At 40.1% G+C, this 22,435-nt stretch overlaps 1 protein-coding gene across 1 annotated transcript in view; it reads left to right on the top strand.

Annotated features, from left to right (window-relative positions):
• LOC126457260 (regulating synaptic membrane exocytosis protein 2) overlaps positions 1-22,435 on the top strand; it is a 1,246,504-nt gene that overhangs the window by 451,984 nt on the left and 772,085 nt on the right. The window contains exon 7 of the mRNA XM_050093425.1: positions 21,021-21,209. Coding sequence (XP_049949382.1) covers positions 21,021-21,209 — 189 coding nt within the window. The remainder of the gene's footprint in view (positions 1-21,020; positions 21,210-22,435) is intronic.

Here is a 22,435-nt window from a genome sequence, read left to right as displayed (position 1 = left end):
ACGATTCTCTTGCATACAATGCTGTGCTCCAGACATACATTCTCAGAATTTTTTTCCTCAAGTTGATGGCTCTTTGCCTCTGCTAGTCTGTGTGTTATATTCTTCTTGCTTCATCCACATATGATATTTTCCTTCGAAGGTAGCATAGTTTTTGTTGCAGATTTTGGTATTTAGTCTCATTTTTGCTACTCATAATTACTTTAGCGTTTATTTGATTTAGTCTCAGTCCATATTCTGTGCTCATTAAACTGTTCATTCCATTTGACAGATCATTTAATTCTTCTCCTCTAATGGTTTTGGCAACAAGAGAAGCGGTGCATAAATGGATTGTGAACTTCACACTTCTCTTACTACAGTTGACTTACTTGAAATGTTTAGCTGATCCTCTTCTCTGGATACGCGGCTGCGTCAGTCTCCAGAACTTCTTCTCCAAAGAAATAATGCTGGTTAGAAGAACTAAAAAAACTCTCTCTCTGTCTTGAAATAACTCAGTACCCTCATACTTTCAGTTCAGTTCAGGTATATTTTGATTTCCACAAGTTTCACATAAGCATACAAACTCTTGCAAGTCAACTGCGTTGTTAACCATTAGATACTATTAAATATAATAACAAGGTGGTGGGTTTAATAACACCAGTGAGTTTAACACCAAGATTAAGTAAGAGTCTCTAGACAAATCCTGTTTCAATTGTCTATAACAATTACAATTATTTGACCACTAAGGAATAACACATAGTTACTCCTTGCACCCTCCATACAGGTTCTATGGCGTGAGCAGCAAACAATTGTCCGTGTCGCTCATTTGACGCAGCTCCTGTTTTCCTGTTACCAACGTCCATCCTGCACACACAGACATGTGTCGTACAGTAAATAGTCTCTATCTCACACTTATTTTTAAAATATTGTGTGTTCGAGGTGGCAGAAGGTCGAATGGTTCCAGAATTTACGTGTAAATTCTCGAAGCACTACATATCCCCCTCCTCAAATTGAACATGCATTATTTTATACGTAGCCATTATGTACATTAATATCATATTTAGTAACAGTCCACATTTCAAAAGTCATCATTTACTACATCAGTTTATATATACAATTTTTTTTCATAAATGCTTGTACTTCAAAAAGCAGGCGTCCGATTTTTGTCTTTCCATTAATTCTTTACTCTACTTTGTTTTTAGAACATAAGCCTCTGTTATTTATTATTTTATTTTGCATTACCCTTACTTATGAACGGTGAGGACTCTCTTCAGCTCCAATCATAAATTCCAGGTGTCATGGACCCTTGAATATCTCATCCTTTATTCTAATTCTCTGTACTACCTCTTTAGTATGTAATGGCTGCCTTACTTATAGTATTCTGTAGTCTGGAGGAACTCTGGGCAAAATAAAAGTGTTCCTACTGACACTCATAACATAATAATGCTAGTGGAATATAGAATTCAAACTTACTAGAATAATTCCTACAAAATGTGTGACTTCTGTCACGATACTGTCCTTTTCCCCTCAGATCAGCATATATTCCTTACACATGGGTTGACCCTTCCGTTTCAGTAGGTACACCACTTTAAATTCCTATTCTCCTATGGTACAGGTCAATCCCCTTCTTGGTGCCCCAGTCTGCACAGTATAGGTCAGCCTTTCTACCTATCTGCCCTTTATATCCAATAAATGGCCTCCTTATCCTTTATGAGTAGGCCTCTAGGTTCATTACCCAAGTATACATTTTTACGTACACTATAATTAAATATCCTCTGGTAAAAATACAAAATCTATTTCACTATTCACATTCACTTTTTAGTACTTCATTTAGTCCCTTAGAGTCCTCCTCTGCTTTTCAACTTTTATATTTTTGGTATATACTCTACCTCTATTCACTATTCTTACAAAATGTGTTTACTTGGGTTATTAAGAGTCCACTATCCTACAAGTCATCAGTATATTTGTGAGACTGATCTTCCTTAACAATTATCACAAACCTTTCCTCCCTGGCTTATGCTCTTAATTATGCACACTTCCTACTTAGGTATATTTGATGTAAAATTAGCCTAGTTCTACCATACGAAAGCGCTGGCAGGTCGATAGAAACACAGACAGACACATACATACACACAAAATTCTAGCTTTCGCAACCAATGGTTGCTTCATCAGGAAAGAGGGAAGGAGAGGGAAAGACGAAAGGATGTGGGTTTTAAAGGAGAGGGTAAGGAGTCATTCCAATGCAGGGAGCGGAAAGACTTACCTTAGGGGGAAAGAAAGGACAGGTATACACTCGCACACACACACATATCCAACCGCACATACACAGACACAAGCAGACATTTGTAAAGGCAAAGAGTTTTCATATATATATATATAACAGAGGGAAACATTCCATGCGGGAAAAATATATTTAAAAACAAAGATGTTGTGACTCACCATACAAAAGTGCTGGCAGGTCGATAGAAACACAAACAGACACATACATACACACAAAATTCTAGCTTTCCAACCAACGGTTGCTTCGTCAGGAAAGAGGGAAGGAGAGGGAAAGGCGAAAGGATGTGGGTTTTAAAGGAGAGGGTAAGGAGTCATTCCAGTGCCGGGAGCGGAAAGACTTACCTTGGGGGGGGGGGGGGGGGGGGGGGGGGGAAGGACGGGTATACACTCGCACACACACACATATCCATCCACACGTATACAGACACAAGCAGACATATTAAAAGGCAAAGAGTTTGGGCAGAGATGTCAGTCGAGGCGGACGTGCAGAGGCAAAGATGTTGTTGAGTGACAGGTGAGGTATGAGTGGTGGCAACTTGAAATTAGCGGAGATTGAGGCCTGGTGGATAAAGGGAAGAGAGGATATATTGAAGAGCAAGTTCCCATCCCCGGAGTTCAAATAGGTTGGTGTTAGTGGGAAGTATCCAGATAACCCGGATGGTGTAACACTGTGCCAAGATGTGCTGGCTGTGCACCAAGGCATGTTTAGCCACAGGGTGATCCTCATTACCAACAAACACTGTCTGCCTGTGTCCATTCATGTGAATGGACAGTTTGTTGCTGGTCATTCCCACATAGAATGCATCACAGTGTAGGCAGGTCAGTTGGTAAATCACGTGGGTGCTTTCACACGCGGCTCTGCCTTTGATCGTGTACACCTTCCGGGTTACAGGACTGGAGTAGGTGGTGGTGGGAGGGTGCATGGGACAGGTCTTACACCGGGGGCGGTTACAAGGGTAGGTGCCAGAGGGTAGGGAAGAAGGTTTGGGGATTTCATAGGGATGAACTAAGAGGTTACGAAGGTTAGGTGGACGGCGGAAAGACACTCTTAGTGGAGTGGGGAGGATTTCATGAAGGATGGATCTCATTTCAGGGCAGGATTTGAGGAAGTCATATCCCTGCTGGAGAGCCACATTCAGAACCTGATCCAGTCCCGGAAAGTATCCTGTCACAAGTGGGGCACTTTTGTGGTTCTTCTGTGGGAGTTTCTGGGTTCGAGAGGATGAGGAAGTGGCTCTGGTTAATTTCCAGTTGCCACCACTCATACCTCACCTGTCATTCAACAACATCTTTGCCTCTGCACGTCCGCCTCGACTGACATCTCTGCCCAAACTCTTTGCCTTTTAATTTGTCTGCTTTTGTGTGTATATGTGTGGATGGATATGTGTGTGTGTGCGAGTGTATACCCGTCCTTTTTCACCCCCCAAGGTAAGTCTTTCCGCTCCCGGGATTGGAATGACTCCTTACCCTCTCCTTTAAAACCCACATTCTTTCGTCTTTCCCTCTCCTTCCCTCTTTCCTGACGAAGCAACCGTTGGTTGCGAAAGCTAGAATTTTGTGTGTATGTATGTGTCTGTTTGTGTTTCTATGGACCTGCCAGCGCTTTCGTATGGTAAGTCACGTCATCTTTGTGTGTGTGTGTCTATATATATATATATATATATATATATATATATATATATATATATATATATATATATATATATATGGCTCTCCAGCAGGGATACGACTTCCTCAAATCCTTCCCTGAAATGAGATCCATCCTTCATGAAATCCTCCCCACTCCACCAAGAGTATCTTTCCGCCGTCCACCTAACCTGCATAACCTCTTAGTTCATCCCTATGAAATCCCCAAACCACCTTCCCTACCCTCTGGCTCCTACTCTTGTAACCACCCCTGATGTAAAACCTGTCCCATGCACCCTCCCACCACCACCTACTCCAGTCCTGTAACCCGGAAGGTATACACGATCAAAGGCAGAGCCACGTGTGAAAGCACCCACGTGATTTACCAACTGACCTGCCTACACTGTGAAGCTTTCTATGTGGGAATGACCAGCAACAAACTGTCCATTCGCATGAATGGACACAGGCAGACAGTGTTTGTTGGTAATGAGGATCACCCTGTGGCTAAACATGCCTTGGTGCACGGCCAACACATCTTGGCACAGTGTTACACCGTCCGGGTTATCAGGATACTTCCCACTAACACCAACCTGTCAGAACTCCGGAGATGGGAACTTGCCCTTCAGTATATCCTCTCTTCTCGTTATCCGCCAGTCCTCAATCTCCGCTAATTTCAATTTGCCGCCGCTCATACCTCACCTGTCTTTCAACATCATCTTTGCCTATTTACTTGCGCCCGACTGACATCTCTGCCCAAACTCTTTGCCTTTACAAATGTCTGCTTGTGTATGTGTATGTGTATGTGCGGATGGATATGTGTGTACCTGTCCCTTTTTTCCCCCTAAGGTAAGTCTTTCCGCTCCCGGGATTGGAATGACTCCTTACCCTCTCCCTTAAAACCCACATCCTTTCGTCTTTCCCTCTCCTTCCCTCTTCTTTCCTGATGAGGTAACAGTTTGTTGCGAAAGCTTGAATTTTGTGTGTTTGTTTGTGTGTCTATCGACCTGCCAGCGCTTTCGATCATCTTTGTTTTTAGATATATTTTTCCCCACGTGGAATGTTTCCCCTGGAAATTGAAATAAGGACACCGTGAATTCATTGTCCCAGGAAGGGGAAACTTTATTGACACATTCCTGGGGTCCGATACATCACATGATCACACTGACAGAACCACAGGCACATAGACACAGGCAACAGAGCATGCACAATGTCGGCACTAGTACAGTGTATATCCACCTTTCGCAGCAATGCAGGCTGCTATTCTCCCATGGAGACGATCGTAGAGATGCTGGATGTAGTCCTGTGGAACGGCTTGCCATGCCATTTCCACCTGGCGCCTCAGTTGGACCAGCGTTCGTGCTGGACGTGCAGACCGCGTGAGACGACGCTTCATCCAGTCCCAAACATGCTCAATGGGGGACAGATCCAGAGATCTTGGTGGCCAGGGTAGTTGACTTACACCTTCTAGAGCACGTTGGGTGGCACGGGATACATGAGGACGTGCATTGTCCTGTTGGAACAGCAAGTTCCCTTGCCGGTCTAGGAATGGTAGAACGATGGGTTCGATGACGGTTTGGATGTACCGTGCACTATTCAGTGTCCCCTCGACGATCACCAGTGGTGTACGGCCAGTGTAGGAGATCGCTCCCCACACCATGATGCCGGGTGTTGGCCCTGTGTGCCTCGGTCGTATGCAGTCCTGATTGTGGCGCTCACCTGTACGGCGCCAAACACGCATACGACCATCATTGGCACCAAGGCAGAAGCGACTCTCATCGCTGAAGACGACACGTCTCCATTCGTCCCTCCATTCACGCCTGTCGCGACACCACTGGAGGCGGGCTGCACGATGTTGGGGCGTGAGCGGAAGACGGCCTAACGGTGTAACCCAGCTTCGTGGAGACGGTTGCGAATGGTCCTCGCCGATACCCCAGGAGCAACAGTGTCCCTAATTTGCTGGGAAGTGGCGGTGCGGTCCCCTACGGCACTGCGTAGGATCCTACGGTCTTGGCGTGCATCCGTGCGTCGCTGCGGTCCGGTCCCAGGTCGACGGGCACGTGCACCTTCCGCCGACCACTGGCGACAACATCGATGTACTGTGGAGACCTCACGCCCCATGTGTTGAGCAATTCGGCGGTACGTCCACCCGGCCTCCTGCATGCCCACTATACGCCGTCGCTCAAAGTCCGTCAACTGCACATACGGTTCACGTCCACGCTGTTGCGGCAATCAGCCAGTGTTAAAGACTGCGATGGAGCTCCGTGTGCCACGGCAAACTGGCTGACACTGACGGCGGCGGTGCACAAATGCTGCGCAGCTAGCGCCATTCGACGGCCAACACCGTGGTTCCGGTGTGTCCGCTGTGCCGTGCGTGTGATCATTGCTTGTACAGCCCTCTCGCAGTGTTCGGAGCAAGTATGGTGGGTCTGACACACCGGTGTCAATGTGTTCTTTTTTCCATTTCCAGGAGTGTATATAAACGAAAGCGTTTGCATGTTGATAGACAAAAATATATATATATAATAGAGGGAAACATTCCAAGTGGGAAAAATATATCTAAAAACAAAGATGCTGTAACTTACCAAACGTAAGTAAGCATTGGTACGTTTATAGAGACACTACAAACAAACACACACACAAATTTCAAGCTTTTGCAACCCACGGTTGCTTCATCAGGAAAGAGGAGAGGACAGGGAAAGACGAAAGGATCTGGGGAGGGAAAAAGGGACAGGCATACACTCGCACACACACACACATATCCATCCGCACATATACAGACACAAGCAGGAGGTACCACAATAATTCGGTTTACCTAAACAGCGTATGTTGGTCTTTCATATCTTCCTTTAATTTATCAATTAATTTTGAGATTCTATGTATTATCTGACTTCCTTAGTGTTTTTGCTGTTGCACATTCCAGATTAAAACAGTCATTAAATATTTCATAGAAATTGTCTTAGTTTTCATTAATTTTATCTGATTTGTTGATCTGCTGCCTGTCCTAGTGTACAAGGTTATTGTTAAGCTTATTACAGCCCATTTTGTCCTTTGTAAGTAAGTTGTTACATGAAGTGATTTTGTGATCTGTATTAATGTATATGGATAGAGCCCTGTGGTCCAAGCAATAGTTTTCAATCATTCTTGCCACTGACTCCTCTGAATTTAAATTTGTAACAGCATGGACAGTACAAGTTTGTGAGTCAGTTTTATTTTGGTTGGTTGTGAGTCAGTGTTATTCTGGTTGGTGATGAATTGTTATGAATTTGGTTAAAGCACCAAGTCAGAATATGTAAGATGATGTACATTATATCATAAAGAGCCTTCATTCACATCTCCTGTTATTATAATCTATTGATTTGTTCGTCAAGAGTTTATCCAGCAATTCTTCTAAATGACATAAGAATTCACTCACATCACTGTTTGGTAATCTATACACCAACTATTCTTAAGCTGCATATACCTAGCTTTATTTTTACTCATGCTGATTCAAAGTTCATCAGTCCAATCAGTGTTTCCACACTGAATGTTATTTCTAATATAAATGCCTACACCAACCACTATGTTTGTGTATCTTTCTATAATGTACACTCAGAATTTTGCAATTGTTTAATTTAAGGCTGCAAATATCTTCACTCTCGCATGTGATTTACTTTCTCCTAGCCGGCCGCGGTGGCCGTGCGGTTCTAGACGCTCCAGTCCGGAGCCGCGCTGCTCCTACGGTCGCAGGTTCGAATCCTGCCTTGGGCATGGGTGTGTGTGATGTCCTTAGGTTAGTTAGGTTTAAGTAGTTCTAAGTTCTAGAGGACTGATGACCACAGCAGTTGAGTCCCATAGTGCTCAGAGCCATTTGAACCATTTTGAACTTTCTCCAAGAAATTCATCACCTTTTTTTTATTTTATTGGTGATGTACTGGTCACTCTGGAACATTATTTTACATTTTTTTTGTCTTCTCTGGTACTGTCAGGGAAAGTTTTGCCTTTATGTAGTGAAGGCTGCTTAACACTACAAAGGGACATCTACTTCACTTGCAAAACAGCTATTTTCATAGATTAGGCTGTTCAGTCCATTTTTTTTCTTATAATCATTTAGCTTCATTTTTCATGCGAAACATGCGTACCCTCATAATTCAGACATAATCCATGTTTCTTGTGACAGAATTTATCTAATTGAAGATCAGGGGAAGAAATCAGGTAAGTTGCTTTTATTAAAATTGAATTATTACTAGAGCTCATTCAGACTGATCATATGCATAAAAAAAAAGTTTTCAAAGTTTTGCTGTAGGGGTGAAGAACCAGGTAAATTAGATTTTTCAAGTGAAAGAAACAGGTAAGTCACCACTGGTGACTCATCTGGCTGCCAGAGGGCAGAACAAACAGAATTATAATGCAAACTTCCCATCACAAGTAAATTGGAGGCAATGAAGAATAAAAAGAAAGTGGCTGTCTGCATAGACTTTGCAAAAAGTGTATCCCCACCAAATATTGCAACCAATGATATTTATTTTAAGCAGCAACTTTTGATGTATTCATTCAATATTCATGTTATTGCAATAGTCGAGTCCTTTATATATAGTGAATGCAATGTGAATAAGGCCATGAATGATGTGACATCATTTCTTCTTCACCTCACCATGCCTTGGATGAGGTCATTGAAGAGCTCCATACACAGCATATGAGGAGGACTGGTCATCTGAACCAAAAAACTCTAGTAAACATGGGCTCTAACGTGCATACCAGTTTCTTAAGAGCTATGAGTGCTTTTCCATTTTCAATACTATGAAACAAATTTCTTCTGCTGCAAGCTCTTTGCTTTCCATATTTTGGAAGGAGGTAGTATGGACTAAAACAAGAAAAACTTGTCCAGTAAACATGGTCTCTAAAATTCATACTTTAAGAGCTATGAGCACTTGTTCTGTAGAAGGGATGTATTTCACAGTAAGGAAGAAGAACAAGTGCTTATGACTCTTATGGTATGCACTGTAGAGCCCATGTTTACTGGACTTCTTTGCTTTGAATGATCATTCCTGTCATATACATGAATATTGACCATTCCTCCTGGAACACCCTGCACATTTTGTGTTTCTGCTGGTGGTCAAAAACCTTCACCAATTTCCCCTTCATTCATTATGTAACTCGCAATCAAATTATTGGACAGAAGAAGATAAAAATTACATTCCCTAGGTGTAGTGATTTGGACTTAGAGTGTGATAAAAATATTGGATTATGGAATGCAAATGCACTGATGGACAAGGAAATGATTGAAGCATCCTGATGTAAGCCATCTCCTCTGAGTGTGTTCACAGTTAATCAAGAAATTGAAAACACTGTTAGACTCAAAGTACACTGCAAAATGGCCTTTCAAAACTCAGCCTATTAAGATAATATTATCTGAATCCAGCCACTACCATATTTTTTAAACATCAAACAGCTTATCACAGAGCAGTGCAAACTGTGACCAGTGGGACACCATGAGAGTGTCAACCAATGGATGGGCTGCTTGAACTGCTCATACATGCTTGTAATGGTATCTTTAACTTCAGAATTACTTACTTGTCAAGTGCACAATAGTTTTGCAGTTACCTTTTTTCACTGTAATCTAACTCAAACAGTTCCATTCTTAATTCTAGATCTTCTTCCAATTTCCAGGCTAAAATGTAAAGATTGGCAAAGCCTGATTATGTTTTTCCATCCTGGTGCTATGAAGTTCTCCAGTCAATTGCCCCACAGCTAAATATTCTTAATATGAGTACTGTTGCTGTATTATCACAACCAGAAATTTGTTTAGTTGCGATTATTGTGTTTGGTTGCATTTTGGGAAATTACTTCATCCTGGGAACACTCAGGATGCCAGTAATGCTGTTTCCACATTCAGTGTACCAAAGATGTTTAATGTATGAAATAAAAAGTAATCACAATTCAACCATTTAAGTCATTTTTTCTCAAGTTTCAGAAAAATTGACTTATGTGGGTCTCTCCCCCTGGCCCTTCAATTTACCTATGTCTGAAACTGAACATTTTCATAACCTGAGCATAATAATTTAACTCTTGCATTATTATTATTATTATTATTATTATTATTTTGTCTCATTGTTAACACATGAGTTGTATACTAGATCTTGCCTTTGTGAGGTTGTAATAACAATAGAGGTTTCCAATGTGTTTCATTCTAGAAAATTATTCAATCCTCCAGTACGAATGCCAGCTTCCTCACATCCTACCTCATTTGTACCTGTTACACTGATGACAAAATTACTGTTGTGCAATATTTTGCTTTCTAAATCTACATCTACTGCCATGTTTGTTGTTCTTGCTCCTGGCTTGACTGTGTTACTAATTTGGATATTATATTTTGCACCTTGTAGAGTATCTCTGTGGCTATCAGCAAGCAAAAATATGTTTTTCTTTGTTGTGGATTTCTGAATATAGTCTCCCATTACTTCATGCTGTTGACAGTGTATTTTAACCTTTTTAACTGACTTTTTCAATCTGATTTTAAAAGTTCACTACCTTTTGTTACCCAAAAACCACTTCTCTTGTATTCTTCTTTTGTAGACAGGCTTGTTTTTCTATCAGTATGCCCTCTACAAAGTTGTTAGCCTTGTTGTACTCTTTAGTACTCATCTACGGTACACTGTATCTGGTTTTATCCACATACATTGTTTCATTTGCTAAATATCTCCTGTCATTTTCAGGACAATCATCACCCTTATCAAGGTTTGTGTGTGTGTGTGTGTGTGTGTGTGTGTGTGTGTGTGTGTGTGTGTGTGTGTGTTTGTGTTTGTGTTTCAAGTAAGAACTTAAGCTCAAAGGTGAATTACAGTATTCTGCTTCCACACCAGAGCACCATAACCATATTACGAGTGGTTCTATTCACTTAAGTATGTGCCTTCCACACAGGATTTTCCATTTACCACTTGAGTGAAACAATTAGTGAGGTATCATATTTCACCCTTTGTTATCTGCTAATGTCTCATTAAAAAACTTTTTATCTCTTTGTCTGCTGCAAACATGTATGCCATATGCTGTCTTGAGTGCCCACTTTTTTACTGCTATGAGAGATTTGCATTTGGTCTGCTACCTGGAGTTACGCTTGCTTCACCCCCTGTTGAACATAGTAGGAAAACCAGCTGTGATTACATCCTGTGTTGCTCAGAGTTTTGTCATGTGCTACACAGCAAAAAATAAATTGACTATAAAAGTTATTTGCTCACCTGAAGATTCAGAGATTGAAGTCTCTCTGTAGATAAAATTATTACACTAAAACAGTGACAGAATAGATGAAATTGTTTTTGTAGCTAAGAATAAGACCACTCTAAAATTTTTTATGTAATTTTAGTATCCTGTGGTGAAAGCAGTATGACTTCCCATTTTATCTCAGTAACTCTGTGTTTTCTTAAGAATCTGTACTTAATACATTATGCTCTAAATGAGTCTGTTAGTAGTTAAGCCATTGTTTTTTGATCATCTGTCCCATCTGTTTGATTTGGACCAGATTATACAGTTTTGTTGCCCGTTAGGAACATTAAAACTTATGTAACAGTGTATTTTCATTCAGAGAAGACCCATTGTGTAGCAGGTAGATAAATAAAATGTACTGAGAGTATGTGATATCACTCTTATAGAGGTGCATTCATGCGAGCTGCAATAATAACTTTTTTACTGCATGTTTATTTAATGTGTGTCATCATACCAGTTAGGCAGACTGGTTTTTAATGACATTTGGGGCCACTAGCTTAATCCTTTCAAAGCCCACATTGCAGTTAAATGTTAATAGATCCTATCATTGTAACAATGTATTTTCTTTATCACCACTATCATAAATATCACCCACAACTTTAATTCCTAAATGTATAGAGCACATAAATCGTAACAGTCTACCCATACCTTCCTCACAGCAGGCTACAAACTGCAACTTCTAACTCACAAAGCATAATATATCACTTAATCTGTACAAAACTGATTGCTTGTTTGCTAGAGAGGATTATTGCCCATTGGTAATATGTACAATATGTAAGCAATGAAATGACACCAACCTGATTAGTAGCTTACTAATGGCTTTCTTAAGACTTCTGTTTCACAGGAAAGACAGTCTGAAACTGAGCATTTTCTGATGCATTGGTGTGTAAGCTTTTTTTGTACATAACCTACGAAATGTGTATAAAACCCAATTAGAGAAAAATTTTGTCTTTGCAACCACAATAATGTTTCCATGGATAACCTTGAAAAACCAAGACTACTTTGTGCAAGAGCAGTCTTTACGAGTGTAAAAATTTATTTCAAACACATATAACCATAATTTCTTTCTTCAGTTGTGGAACATATTATATTACTTTCTATAAATGTCCAAATATTTTTTGGCTCTCAGAACTGAAAAAAATATTTATAAATTTTGTTTAATTGATGCAATGTTTGTTATATTTTAATTTTTATACCCACCATTTGATACAGATATCATAGTGTCTGAATTATCCAAGTTGTATGTGTTTTAGCACAGCATCTCATTTGGAGAGAAGCTTAAAATTCAGCTGCTCTAAGTATCCAAAAAGCTTTACAACTACTTAATACTATTTCCAGTGTTTTTAAAATCTGGATTCAGAATGGATAAAGTAAAAAATTAATGGCATGGTTTCAACCTATCTATCTATTTCATTTTATGCACAGTATTTTGATGACTGACCTAGCCATCTTCTTTAGTGCTGTAAGCTTTTTCTTTTGATTACTTACTGCTTTGACACCAACCAGACTGTGAAGTATTGTTGGTATCACATTGATATTTTTAGCCTAGTTCAATTATTCAACCTTTGATGCTCATTTGTTTTTCTGAACCCACACTGTTATTCTGTGAAATGCACATTTTCTATGCAATGTCATCTCTGATGGTTGAGACGGCTGGCATGATCTTAATAAATTTAATGCTGGATCCCAGGCCTTATTTAAATTGAAACCTCCATCCCTATTTATTAGGTTTTCTAACATCTTTTTCAAGATCTTGTCAGTCGTCTCACCCGCCACAGCTGGAATATGCTGAGATACTGCATTTCACAGACTAACAATGCAGGCCCAGAGAAAACAGATGATAATCAAAGCATGTAATGGGTCCCATAAATCAAAACTTGGCTATAAACAGTGGTGCAACACCAACAGTACTTCACAGTTCGGTTGGTAGTGAATATGCACAAGAATGTGGCTTGAAGCGTGTGAAGAAGATAGTTAAGTCAGTCATCAAACTTTTATGCATTAAATGGAATCAACAAATCAGCTGAACACCTGAGAGAAGTAAAGGGTTATTTATGTTTATTTAGTTAAGGTTTATAATTTTTACAGATGGCTTTTGTTTTTAGTATCAGTTTAAATTTACCTTTCCTCTTAGTACCTGACCATTAGTAATTATTCTCTGTGTAATAAATATGCAAAAATAGTATACAACAATAAGATGGCTGTGCAGATTTGGCATTCTTATTGGGTTTTTCTGTGAACTTTCTGTTTTGAGTTATCTGTACTCTTAAGAATTAGTATAGCTCTCAGATATTATTCACTTTAAATAATATTCACAAAATGGCTCCAAATAAATCGTAGATGAACCTTAACATTGGAACACCTTCTGCTGCCAACTTTTCTTAGTTCTGTTGAATAAATTTTACAGGAATTTCGACACTGCTTCTAGACTCTTTGGATTCTGAAGAAATTTCACTCTACCTCTTGCAGAAACAACAGAATGGAATGTGATATGAACTGATTTACGCAGTTGAGGACTATTATTTGGACTTCTGTTGAAAATTAATCACTCTTAGCAACTTTGAAGATTTTATCCTCAATATTCCATTAGTACATTCATGATTTAGTCCTCAGTGCCATTGTGATGTTAACATCTCAATGTACTTCACTTACATGGAACATAAGGAGCTTCTACCCTCTGTCAGCTCCAAAGTATATCTGAGGGTTGTTTTTTTTTTTTTTTTTTTTTTGTCATCAGTCTACTGACTGGTTTGATGCGGCCCGCCACGAATTCCTTTCCTGTGCTAACCTCTTCATCTCAGAGTAGCACTTGCAACCTACGTCCTCAATTATTTGCTTGACGTATTCCAATCTCTGTCTTCCTCTACAGTTTTTGCCCTCTACAGCTCCCTCTAGTACCATGGAAGTCATTCCCTCATGTCTTAGCAGATGTCCTATCATTCTGTCCCTTCTCCTTATCAGTGTTTTCCACATATTCCTTTCCTCTCCGATTCTGCGTAGAACCTCCTCATTCCTTACCTTATCAGTCCACCTAATTTTCAACATTTGTCTATAGCACAACATCTCAAATGCTTCGATTCTCTTCTGTTCCGGTTTTCCCACAGTCCATGTTTCACTACCATACAATGCTGTACTCCAGACGTACATCCTCAGAAATTTCTTCCTCAAATTAAGGCTGGTATTTGATATTAGTAGACTTCTCTTGGCCAGAAATGCCTTTTTTGCCATAGCGAGTCTGCTTTTGATGTCCTCCTTGCTCCGTCCGTCATTGGTTATTTTACTGCCTAGGTAGCAGAATTCCTTAACTTCATTGACTTCATGACCATCAATCCTGATGTTAAGTTTCTCGCTGTTCTCATTTCTACTACTTCTCATTACCTTCGTCTTTCTCCGATTTACTCTCAAATCATACTGTGTACTCATTAGACTGTTCATTCCGTTCAGCAGATCATTTAATTCTTCTTCACTTTCACTCAGGATAGCAATGTCATCAGTGAATCGTATCATTGATATCCTTTCACCTTGTATTTTAATTCCACTCCTGAACCTTTCTTTTATTTCCATCATTGCTTCCTCGATGTACAGATTGAAGAGTAGGGGCGAAAGGCTACAGCCTTGTCTTACACCCTTCTTAATACGAGCACTTCGTTCTTGATCGTCCACTCTTATTATTCCCTCTTGGTTGTTGTACACATTGTATATGACCCGTCTCTCCCTATAGCTTATCCGTACTTTTTTCAGAATCTCGAACAGCTTGCACCATTTTATATTGTCGAACGCTTTTTCCAGGTCGACAAATCGTATGAAAGTGTCTTGATTTTTCTTTAGCCTTGCTTCCATTATTAGCCGTAACGTCAGAATTTGCTCTCTCATCCCTTTACTTTTCCTAAAGCCAAACTGATCGTCACCTAGCGCATTCTCAATTTTATTTTCCATTCTTCTGTATATTATTCTTGTAAGAAGCTTCGATGCATGAGCTGTTAAGCTGATTGTGCGATAATTCTTGCACTTGTCAGCTGTTGCCATCTTCGGAATTGTGTGGATGATGATTTTCCGAAAGTCAGATGGTATATTGCCAGACTCATATATTCTACACACCAACTTGAATAGTCATTTTGTTGCCACTTCCCCCAATGATTTTAGAAATTCTGATGGAATGTTATCTATCCCTTCTGCCTTATTTGACCGTAAGTCCTCCAAAGCTCTTTTAAATTCCGATTCTAATACTGGATCCCCTATCTCTTCTAAATCGACTCCTGTTTCTTTTTCTATCACATCAGACAAATCTTCACCCTCATAGAGGCTTTCAATGTATTCTTTCCACCTATCTGCTCTCTCCTCTGCATTTAACAGTGGAATTCCCTTTGCACTCTTGATGTTACCACCATTGCTTTTAATGTCACCAAAGGTTGTTTTGACTTTCCTGTATGTTGAGTCTGTCCTTCCGACAATCATATCTTTTTCAATGTCTTCACATTTTTCCTGCAGCCATTTCATCTTAGCTTCCCTGCACTTCCTATTTATTTCATTCCTCAGCGACTTGTATTTCTGTATTCCTGATTTTCCCGGAACATGTTTGTACTTCCTCCTTTCATCAATCAACTGAAGTATTTCTTCTGTTACCCATGGATTCTTCGCAGCTACCTTCTTTGTACGTATGTTTTCCTTCCCAACTTCTGTGATGGCCCTTAGTACTTCCGTATCCCACTTCTTTGCGTATTGATTCTTCCTGACTAATGTCTTGAACTTCAGCCTACTCTTCATCACTACTATATTGTGATCTGAGTCTATATCTGCTCCTGGGTACGCCTTACAATCCAGTATCTGATTTCGGAATCTCTGTCTGACCATGATGTAATCTAATTGAAATCTTCCCGTATCTCCTGGCCTTTTCCAAGTATACCTCCTCCTCTTGTGATTCTTGAACAGGGTATTCGCTATTACTAGCTGAAACTTGTTACAGAACTCAATTAGTCTTCCTCCTCTTTCATTCCTTGTTCCAAGCCCATATTCTCCTGTAATCGTTTCTTCTACTCCTTCCCCTACAACTGCATTCCAGTCGCCCATGACTATTAGATTTTCGTCCCCCTTTACATGCTACATTACCCTTTCAATATCCTCATACACTTTCTCTATCTGTTCATCTTCAGCTTGCGACGTCGGCATGTATACCTGATCTATCGTTGCCAGTGTTGGTTTGCTGTCGATTCTGATTAGAACAACCCGGTCACTGAACTGTTCACAGTAACACACCCTCTGCCCTACCTTCCTATTCATAACGAATCCTACACCTGTTATACCATTTTCTGCTACTGTTGATATTACTTGATACTCATCTGACCAGAAATCCTTGTCTTCCTTCCACTTCACTTCACTGACCCCCTACTATATCTAGGTTGAGCCTTTGCATTTCCCTTTTCAGATTTTCTAGTTTCCCTACCACGTTCAAGCTTCTGACATTCCACGCCCCGACTCGTAGAACGTTATCCTTTCGTAGATTATTCAGTCTTTTCCTCATGGTAACCTCCCCCTTGGCAGTCCCCTCCCGGAGATCCGAATGGGGGACTATTCCGGAATCTTTTGCCAATGGAGAGATCATCATGACACTTCTTCAATTACAGGCCACATGTCCTGTGGATACAAGTTACGTGTATATTTATATATATAAATATGTATAAATATACACGTTAAGAGTATATTTATCTGCGTATTTTTTTAAAAATCAAACCTATGCATTCCTTCAACCTTTGCTATATATATAGCCTGTAATAGATGTAAGCTTAACTACCCATATCTCTATCATAATCAAAACTGTGCTCTTGTTCTCTGTTCTCTCACTCATTTCACCCTGTGTCTGTCTGTCTCTCTCTCTCTCTCTCTCTCTCTCTCTCTCTCTCTCTCTCTCTCACACACACACACACACACACACACACACACACACACACTAGACACTATCTCTAGTTTCTTCAGTTTTTATTAGGTGTGGCTGTGAGCTTTGTACTGAAGTAGTTTTTTTTTCCTTTTGTCTTGTTATAGTAGGCAGTGCTCAGGTTACCCCAAAGTTGTAACACAACATATACATGTCATTAATGCACATAAAGCTGCCTGATGATGGAAGTTTAAATATCTGAAATATGTTGTGGAAATAAGTAGATTGAGGGGTAGCATTAAACTTCATGTTTCTTTCAACACCAATTTACATACACCCTTTTGAAATATCATGATTTTCAAAATAATTATGATATTTCATTGTTTAAATGATCTTACGTTTGCACTTTCCTGCTAAGACAATCTTGACACCCTTTTCTTGCTTTTATCTCTTTTGACTTTGTTTGCTGTGTTGTTCCTGATAATTGCTGGCACACTCTCTATTTCCATTGTTTTTCGTTTCTAATAGGATATCTGCCAGATGTTAATTCCTACAATATTAGAGAAGGAAAGTTGCTACTCACCATATAGTGGAGATGCTGAGCTGCAATAGGCACAACAAAAAGATTCACACAATTATAGCTTTTGGCCATTAAGGCCCTTGTCAGCAACAGACACATATACACACATGCACACACACACACACACACACACACACACACACACACACACACACACACACACTCACTCACCCGAACACAACTTGCACACACGTCTACAGTCTCAGATAACTGAAACCACACTGCGAGCAGCAGCACCAATGCATGATGGGAATGGCAACTGTTGAGGGTAAGGAGGAGCTGGGGTGGGGAGGCGGAGGCATAGTATGGTGGGGGTGGCGAACAGTGAATTGCTGCAGTTTAGATGGTGGGCAGGAGAGAAGGAGGGGGGGGGGGGAGTAGTGGAAAGCAGATAAATAAAAAGAAATTAAAAAGACTGGGTGTGGCATTGAAATGACAGCTGTGTAATGCTGTAATGGGAACAGGGAGGGGGCTGGATGGTATGGGAATGGAGGATGCATTGCAGGGAAAGTTCCCACCTGCGCAATTCAGAAAAGCTGATGTTGGTGGGAAGGATCCATATGGCACAGGCTGTGAAGCAGTCATTGAGATGAGAGATATCATGTTTAGCAGTGTGTTCAGCAACAGGGTGGTTCACTTGTTTTTTTGGCCACAGTTTGTTGGTGGCCATTCATGTGGACAGACAGCTTGTTGGTTGTCATGCCTACATAGAATGCAGCACAGTGGTTGCAGCTTAGCTTGTAAATCACATGACTGGTTTCACACATAGCCCTGCCTTTGATGGGACAGGTGATGTTAGTGACCGGAGTGAAGTAGGTGGTGGTAGAAGGATGTATGGGACAGGTCTTGCATCTAGGTCTATTACAGGGGTATGAGCCATGAGGTAAGGGATTGGGAGCAGGGGTTGTGTAAGGATGGATGAGTATATTGTGAAGGTTTGGTGGACAGCGGAATACCACTGTAGGAGGGGTGGGAAGGATAGTGGGCAGGACATTTCTCATTTCAGGGCACGACGAGAGGTAATGAAAACCTTGGCAGAGACTGTAATTCAGTTGCTGCAGTCCCGGATGGTACTGAGTTACGAGGGCATTGCTTCTCTGTGGCCAGACTGTGGGACTTTGGGAGGTGGTGAGAGACTGGAAAGATAAGGCATGGGAGATTTGTTTTTGTACAAGGTTGGGAGTATAATTACAGCCAGTGAAGGCTTCAGTGTGACCCTCGGTATATTTTGAGAGGGAGTGCTCGTCACTGCAGATGCGACACCCATACGTGGTTAGGCTGTAAGGAAGGGACTTTTTGGTATGGAATGGGTGGCAGCTGTCGAAGACGAGGTATTGCTGGTGGTTACTAAGTTTGATATGGATGGAGGTACTGATGAAGTCATCTCTGAGGTGGAGGTCAACATCTAGGAAGGTAGCTTGTTGGGAACAGGTGAAGCAAATGGGGGAGAAGTTGTTGGCTTTTGGAGGAATGTGGATACGGTGTCCTCACTTTTAATCCAGATAGCAAAGATGTCATCAGTGAATCTGAACCAGGTGAGGGGTTTTAGGATTCTAGGTTTTTAGGAAGGATTCCTCTAGATGGCCTATGAATAAGTTGACTTAGGATGGTGCCATGCAGGTGCCCATAGCTGTACCCTGGATTTGTTTGTAGGTAATGCCTTCAAGGGAGAAGTAATTGTGGGTGAGGATATAGTTGTTCACTGCAACTGGGAAGGAGGTTGTTGGTTTGGAATCCATGGGGCATCTGGAAAGGTAGTGTTCATTTGCAGTAAGGCCATGTGCATTAGGAATGTTAGTGTACAGGGAGCTGGCATCAACAGTGACGAGCAGGGCACCGTGTGGTAAAGGGACAGAAACTGCGGAGAGTGGGTGGAGGAAATGGTTGGTGTCTTTTATATAGGAGGATAGGTTCTGGGTAATAGGTTGAAAATGTTGGTCTATATGTTAATTCCTACTATATTGTGTTAATTCCTGATAAGCTACTTATTGTTCTGTCCAAGATTCATATTTTGTTGCTTGTAGCCTTGCCTAAGCCTAGTTTCACCGTTAATTCAGTCTGTTGCCATGTATTTCCTTTCATTAAACTCATGAATCATTTGTAACATTTTTCCCCACTGTGACCACCTGTCTCTTTTTTACATATTTAGGAGTTTCACATGTAAAATCATATAAATCATCTCACAACTCACACTCCTGTCATGAAAATCGCAAGTGAATGATCACTGAATATATGATATAATGATTAAACATGGCTTGTTTTGTAACTCTTAATGCAGTATTACAGCTTTTGAAAGATGTTTCCCAAAGAAATTGTATTAATTAACATCCTGCAAAAAATAACACCGTATAAGGTCAACACCAATAAGTAATAGTTGTTTCCAGAATGAAATTCTCATTCTGGAGCCGAGTGTGCGCTGATTTCGAAACTTCCTGGCAGATTAAAACTGTCGGCCGGACCAAGACTCAAACTCGGGACCTTTGCCTTTTGCAGGCAAGTGCTCTACCAACTTAGCTACCCAAACATGACTCACGACCCGTCCTCACAATTTTACCACCGCCAGTACCTCGTCTCCTACCTTCCAAACTTCACAGAAGTTCTCCTGCAAAACTTGCAAGACTAGCACTACTGGAAGAAAGGAAATTGCGGAGTCATGGCTTAGCCACAGCCTGGGGGATGTTTCCATAATGAAATTTTCACTCTGCAGCGGAGTGTGCGCTGATTTTGAAACTTCCTGGCAGATTAAAACTGTATGCCAGACCCCCAGGCTGTGGCTAAGCCATGTCTCCGCAAAATCCTTTCTTCCAGTGGTACTAGTCCTGCAAGTTTTGCAGGAGAACTTCTGTGAAGTTTGGAAGGTGGAAGACGAGGTACTGGCAGAAGTAAAATTGTGAGGATGGGTCATGAGTCATGTTTGGGTAGCTCAGTTGGTAGAGCACTTGCCCGCGAAAGGCAAAGGTCCCGAATTCGAGTCTCAGTCCGGCACACAGTTTTAATCTGCCAGGAAGTTTCAAGTAATAGTTGTTGTTTGTTACATATAATCAGTTATAAGTATATGGGGAGTGTAAAAATGAAATAAATATGCACTCCTATTGACATGTAGTAGTTTTTCACAATTTTATTGTGTACTTCATTACTGTAGTATTTGTCAACCTTGTGGGCAAAATTACAGATTATCTGTCTCATAAACTTACTGCTTCCTATTTTATTTTTTATTTATTTTGCTTTGTATGATGTATATGTCAGTATATGATTAGGCGTATGATAGCCTGAGTGACTTATTACTTACATATCTTATGTGGAGATATGTATTTTTCTTTCATTTCTTGTTTAATTTAATTATCACAAATGAATAGTTTAATCTCTGTCACTTGCAGAATTATTGTATTAAGTTGACACACAAAATTCTGTGACATTATACAATTGTTACACATATTGGTTGTTCGTTAACAGGTGATGAAGTTATAGAATGGAATGGTCGTTCCTTACAAGGGAAAAGTTTCCAGGAAGTATATGACATCATCGCAGAGTCAAAACAGGAGCCTCAAGTGGAACTTATAGTATCTCGTTCCCTAGGCAGTCGGAGAGCATCTCAAGCCCCTTGGAGGCAGGCTCACTCCTCACCCACCCCCGTCCATAAAGGTAACTGAATACATAGTACAGTTTTGCAACAGACAGCAGGAATCAGTTACATAATTCTGGAAAGCAACAGAATCAGTTCTCGGAAACTGAAGCATATTTAAGTTTATTATAATAGGTTATCTACATTGTTGCCATCTTTGTTTCAAAATAACATCTGTTTCTTCCACACTGCTTTATATTACGTGCTTTCCTTTGTACATAGTGTACTCATATAATTTTGAATTGTGTAAACAATGATCTGTGAAATTAATTTCTGCACAACTCATTTTTAACACATAATATCTGCTAGTATAGTAATATATGCATGTAATGTTATAGTGATGAATATGATTGGTCAGGAATCACACAATCATGGATTTAATTTTTTTCTTTGTACATGTTTTGACACATATATGATTTTGGTGTGTTGTTATGTGTTGGATACTGTTTTTCTTCATTGTACAGGTGTGTGCTGTTCATCTGAATTTTTTGATTGAACTGTGTGCTTTCTTGACAAGAAAATATGTCATTAATATTCCAGGTGTTACAGCACAGTAAGAGGTCATTGAGTTGCGTCTGAGCTGTTGAAGCTATGGCTGTGTTTCTTTTTATTATGTACATATTTTTGCTATAACAATTTAATCTTTTAGTTCATGCACATGCATAATGGGAGCAACAACTTTATCTTAAGTGAAGAAAGTTACATAGTGATTTTTATTTGTTTTTCCTCACCTGCAGGTTTCAGCACCCAATGTGGTCATGTAGTCAATGTATTTTCTGTTATTTTTCTCTACTAATTTCTGATGTAGAATTCTTTTCTGTATCTTTTAGCAACAGGTTTCCATCTTCATCTGTCGTACAAGGCTGAATTTGTGTCTCTTATATCTCTCTCACATTAAAACATACATTGTATAAAATTCTTTCTTGTTCAGAGTTTTCAAACTCTTCCAATTTCTAACATAATATTCTCTGTTCTATTTCCATGCAAATAATCAAACACAGTAATCTCACTACCCTAGAATTGTGATCTTTTTGTTGGTAGTTTTGGTGCAGTTAATACAGTTAAAGTGCATTGTTTTTCAAAACTATTTGTGCATTTAATTTTAGAATTTGTCTTCCTTTTTGGATAGAGCATAAAAAATGCAGTTAGTAAGAAATGGTTGTTTGTCATCAGTGAGAATGTTGCTCTGTTCATATTTGTAGTATTTTTATTTTTTTATTTTTACGTATTTAGTCTAAACATAAAC

Source organism: Schistocerca serialis, chromosome 2, assembly GCF_023864345.2.
Source record: "Schistocerca serialis cubense isolate TAMUIC-IGC-003099 chromosome 2, iqSchSeri2.2, whole genome shotgun sequence".
NCBI lineage: Eukaryota > Metazoa > Arthropoda > Insecta > Orthoptera > Acrididae > Schistocerca > Schistocerca serialis.
Note: the sequence above shows the minus strand (reverse complement) of the source record. Positions and strands in the feature narration are given on the sequence as shown.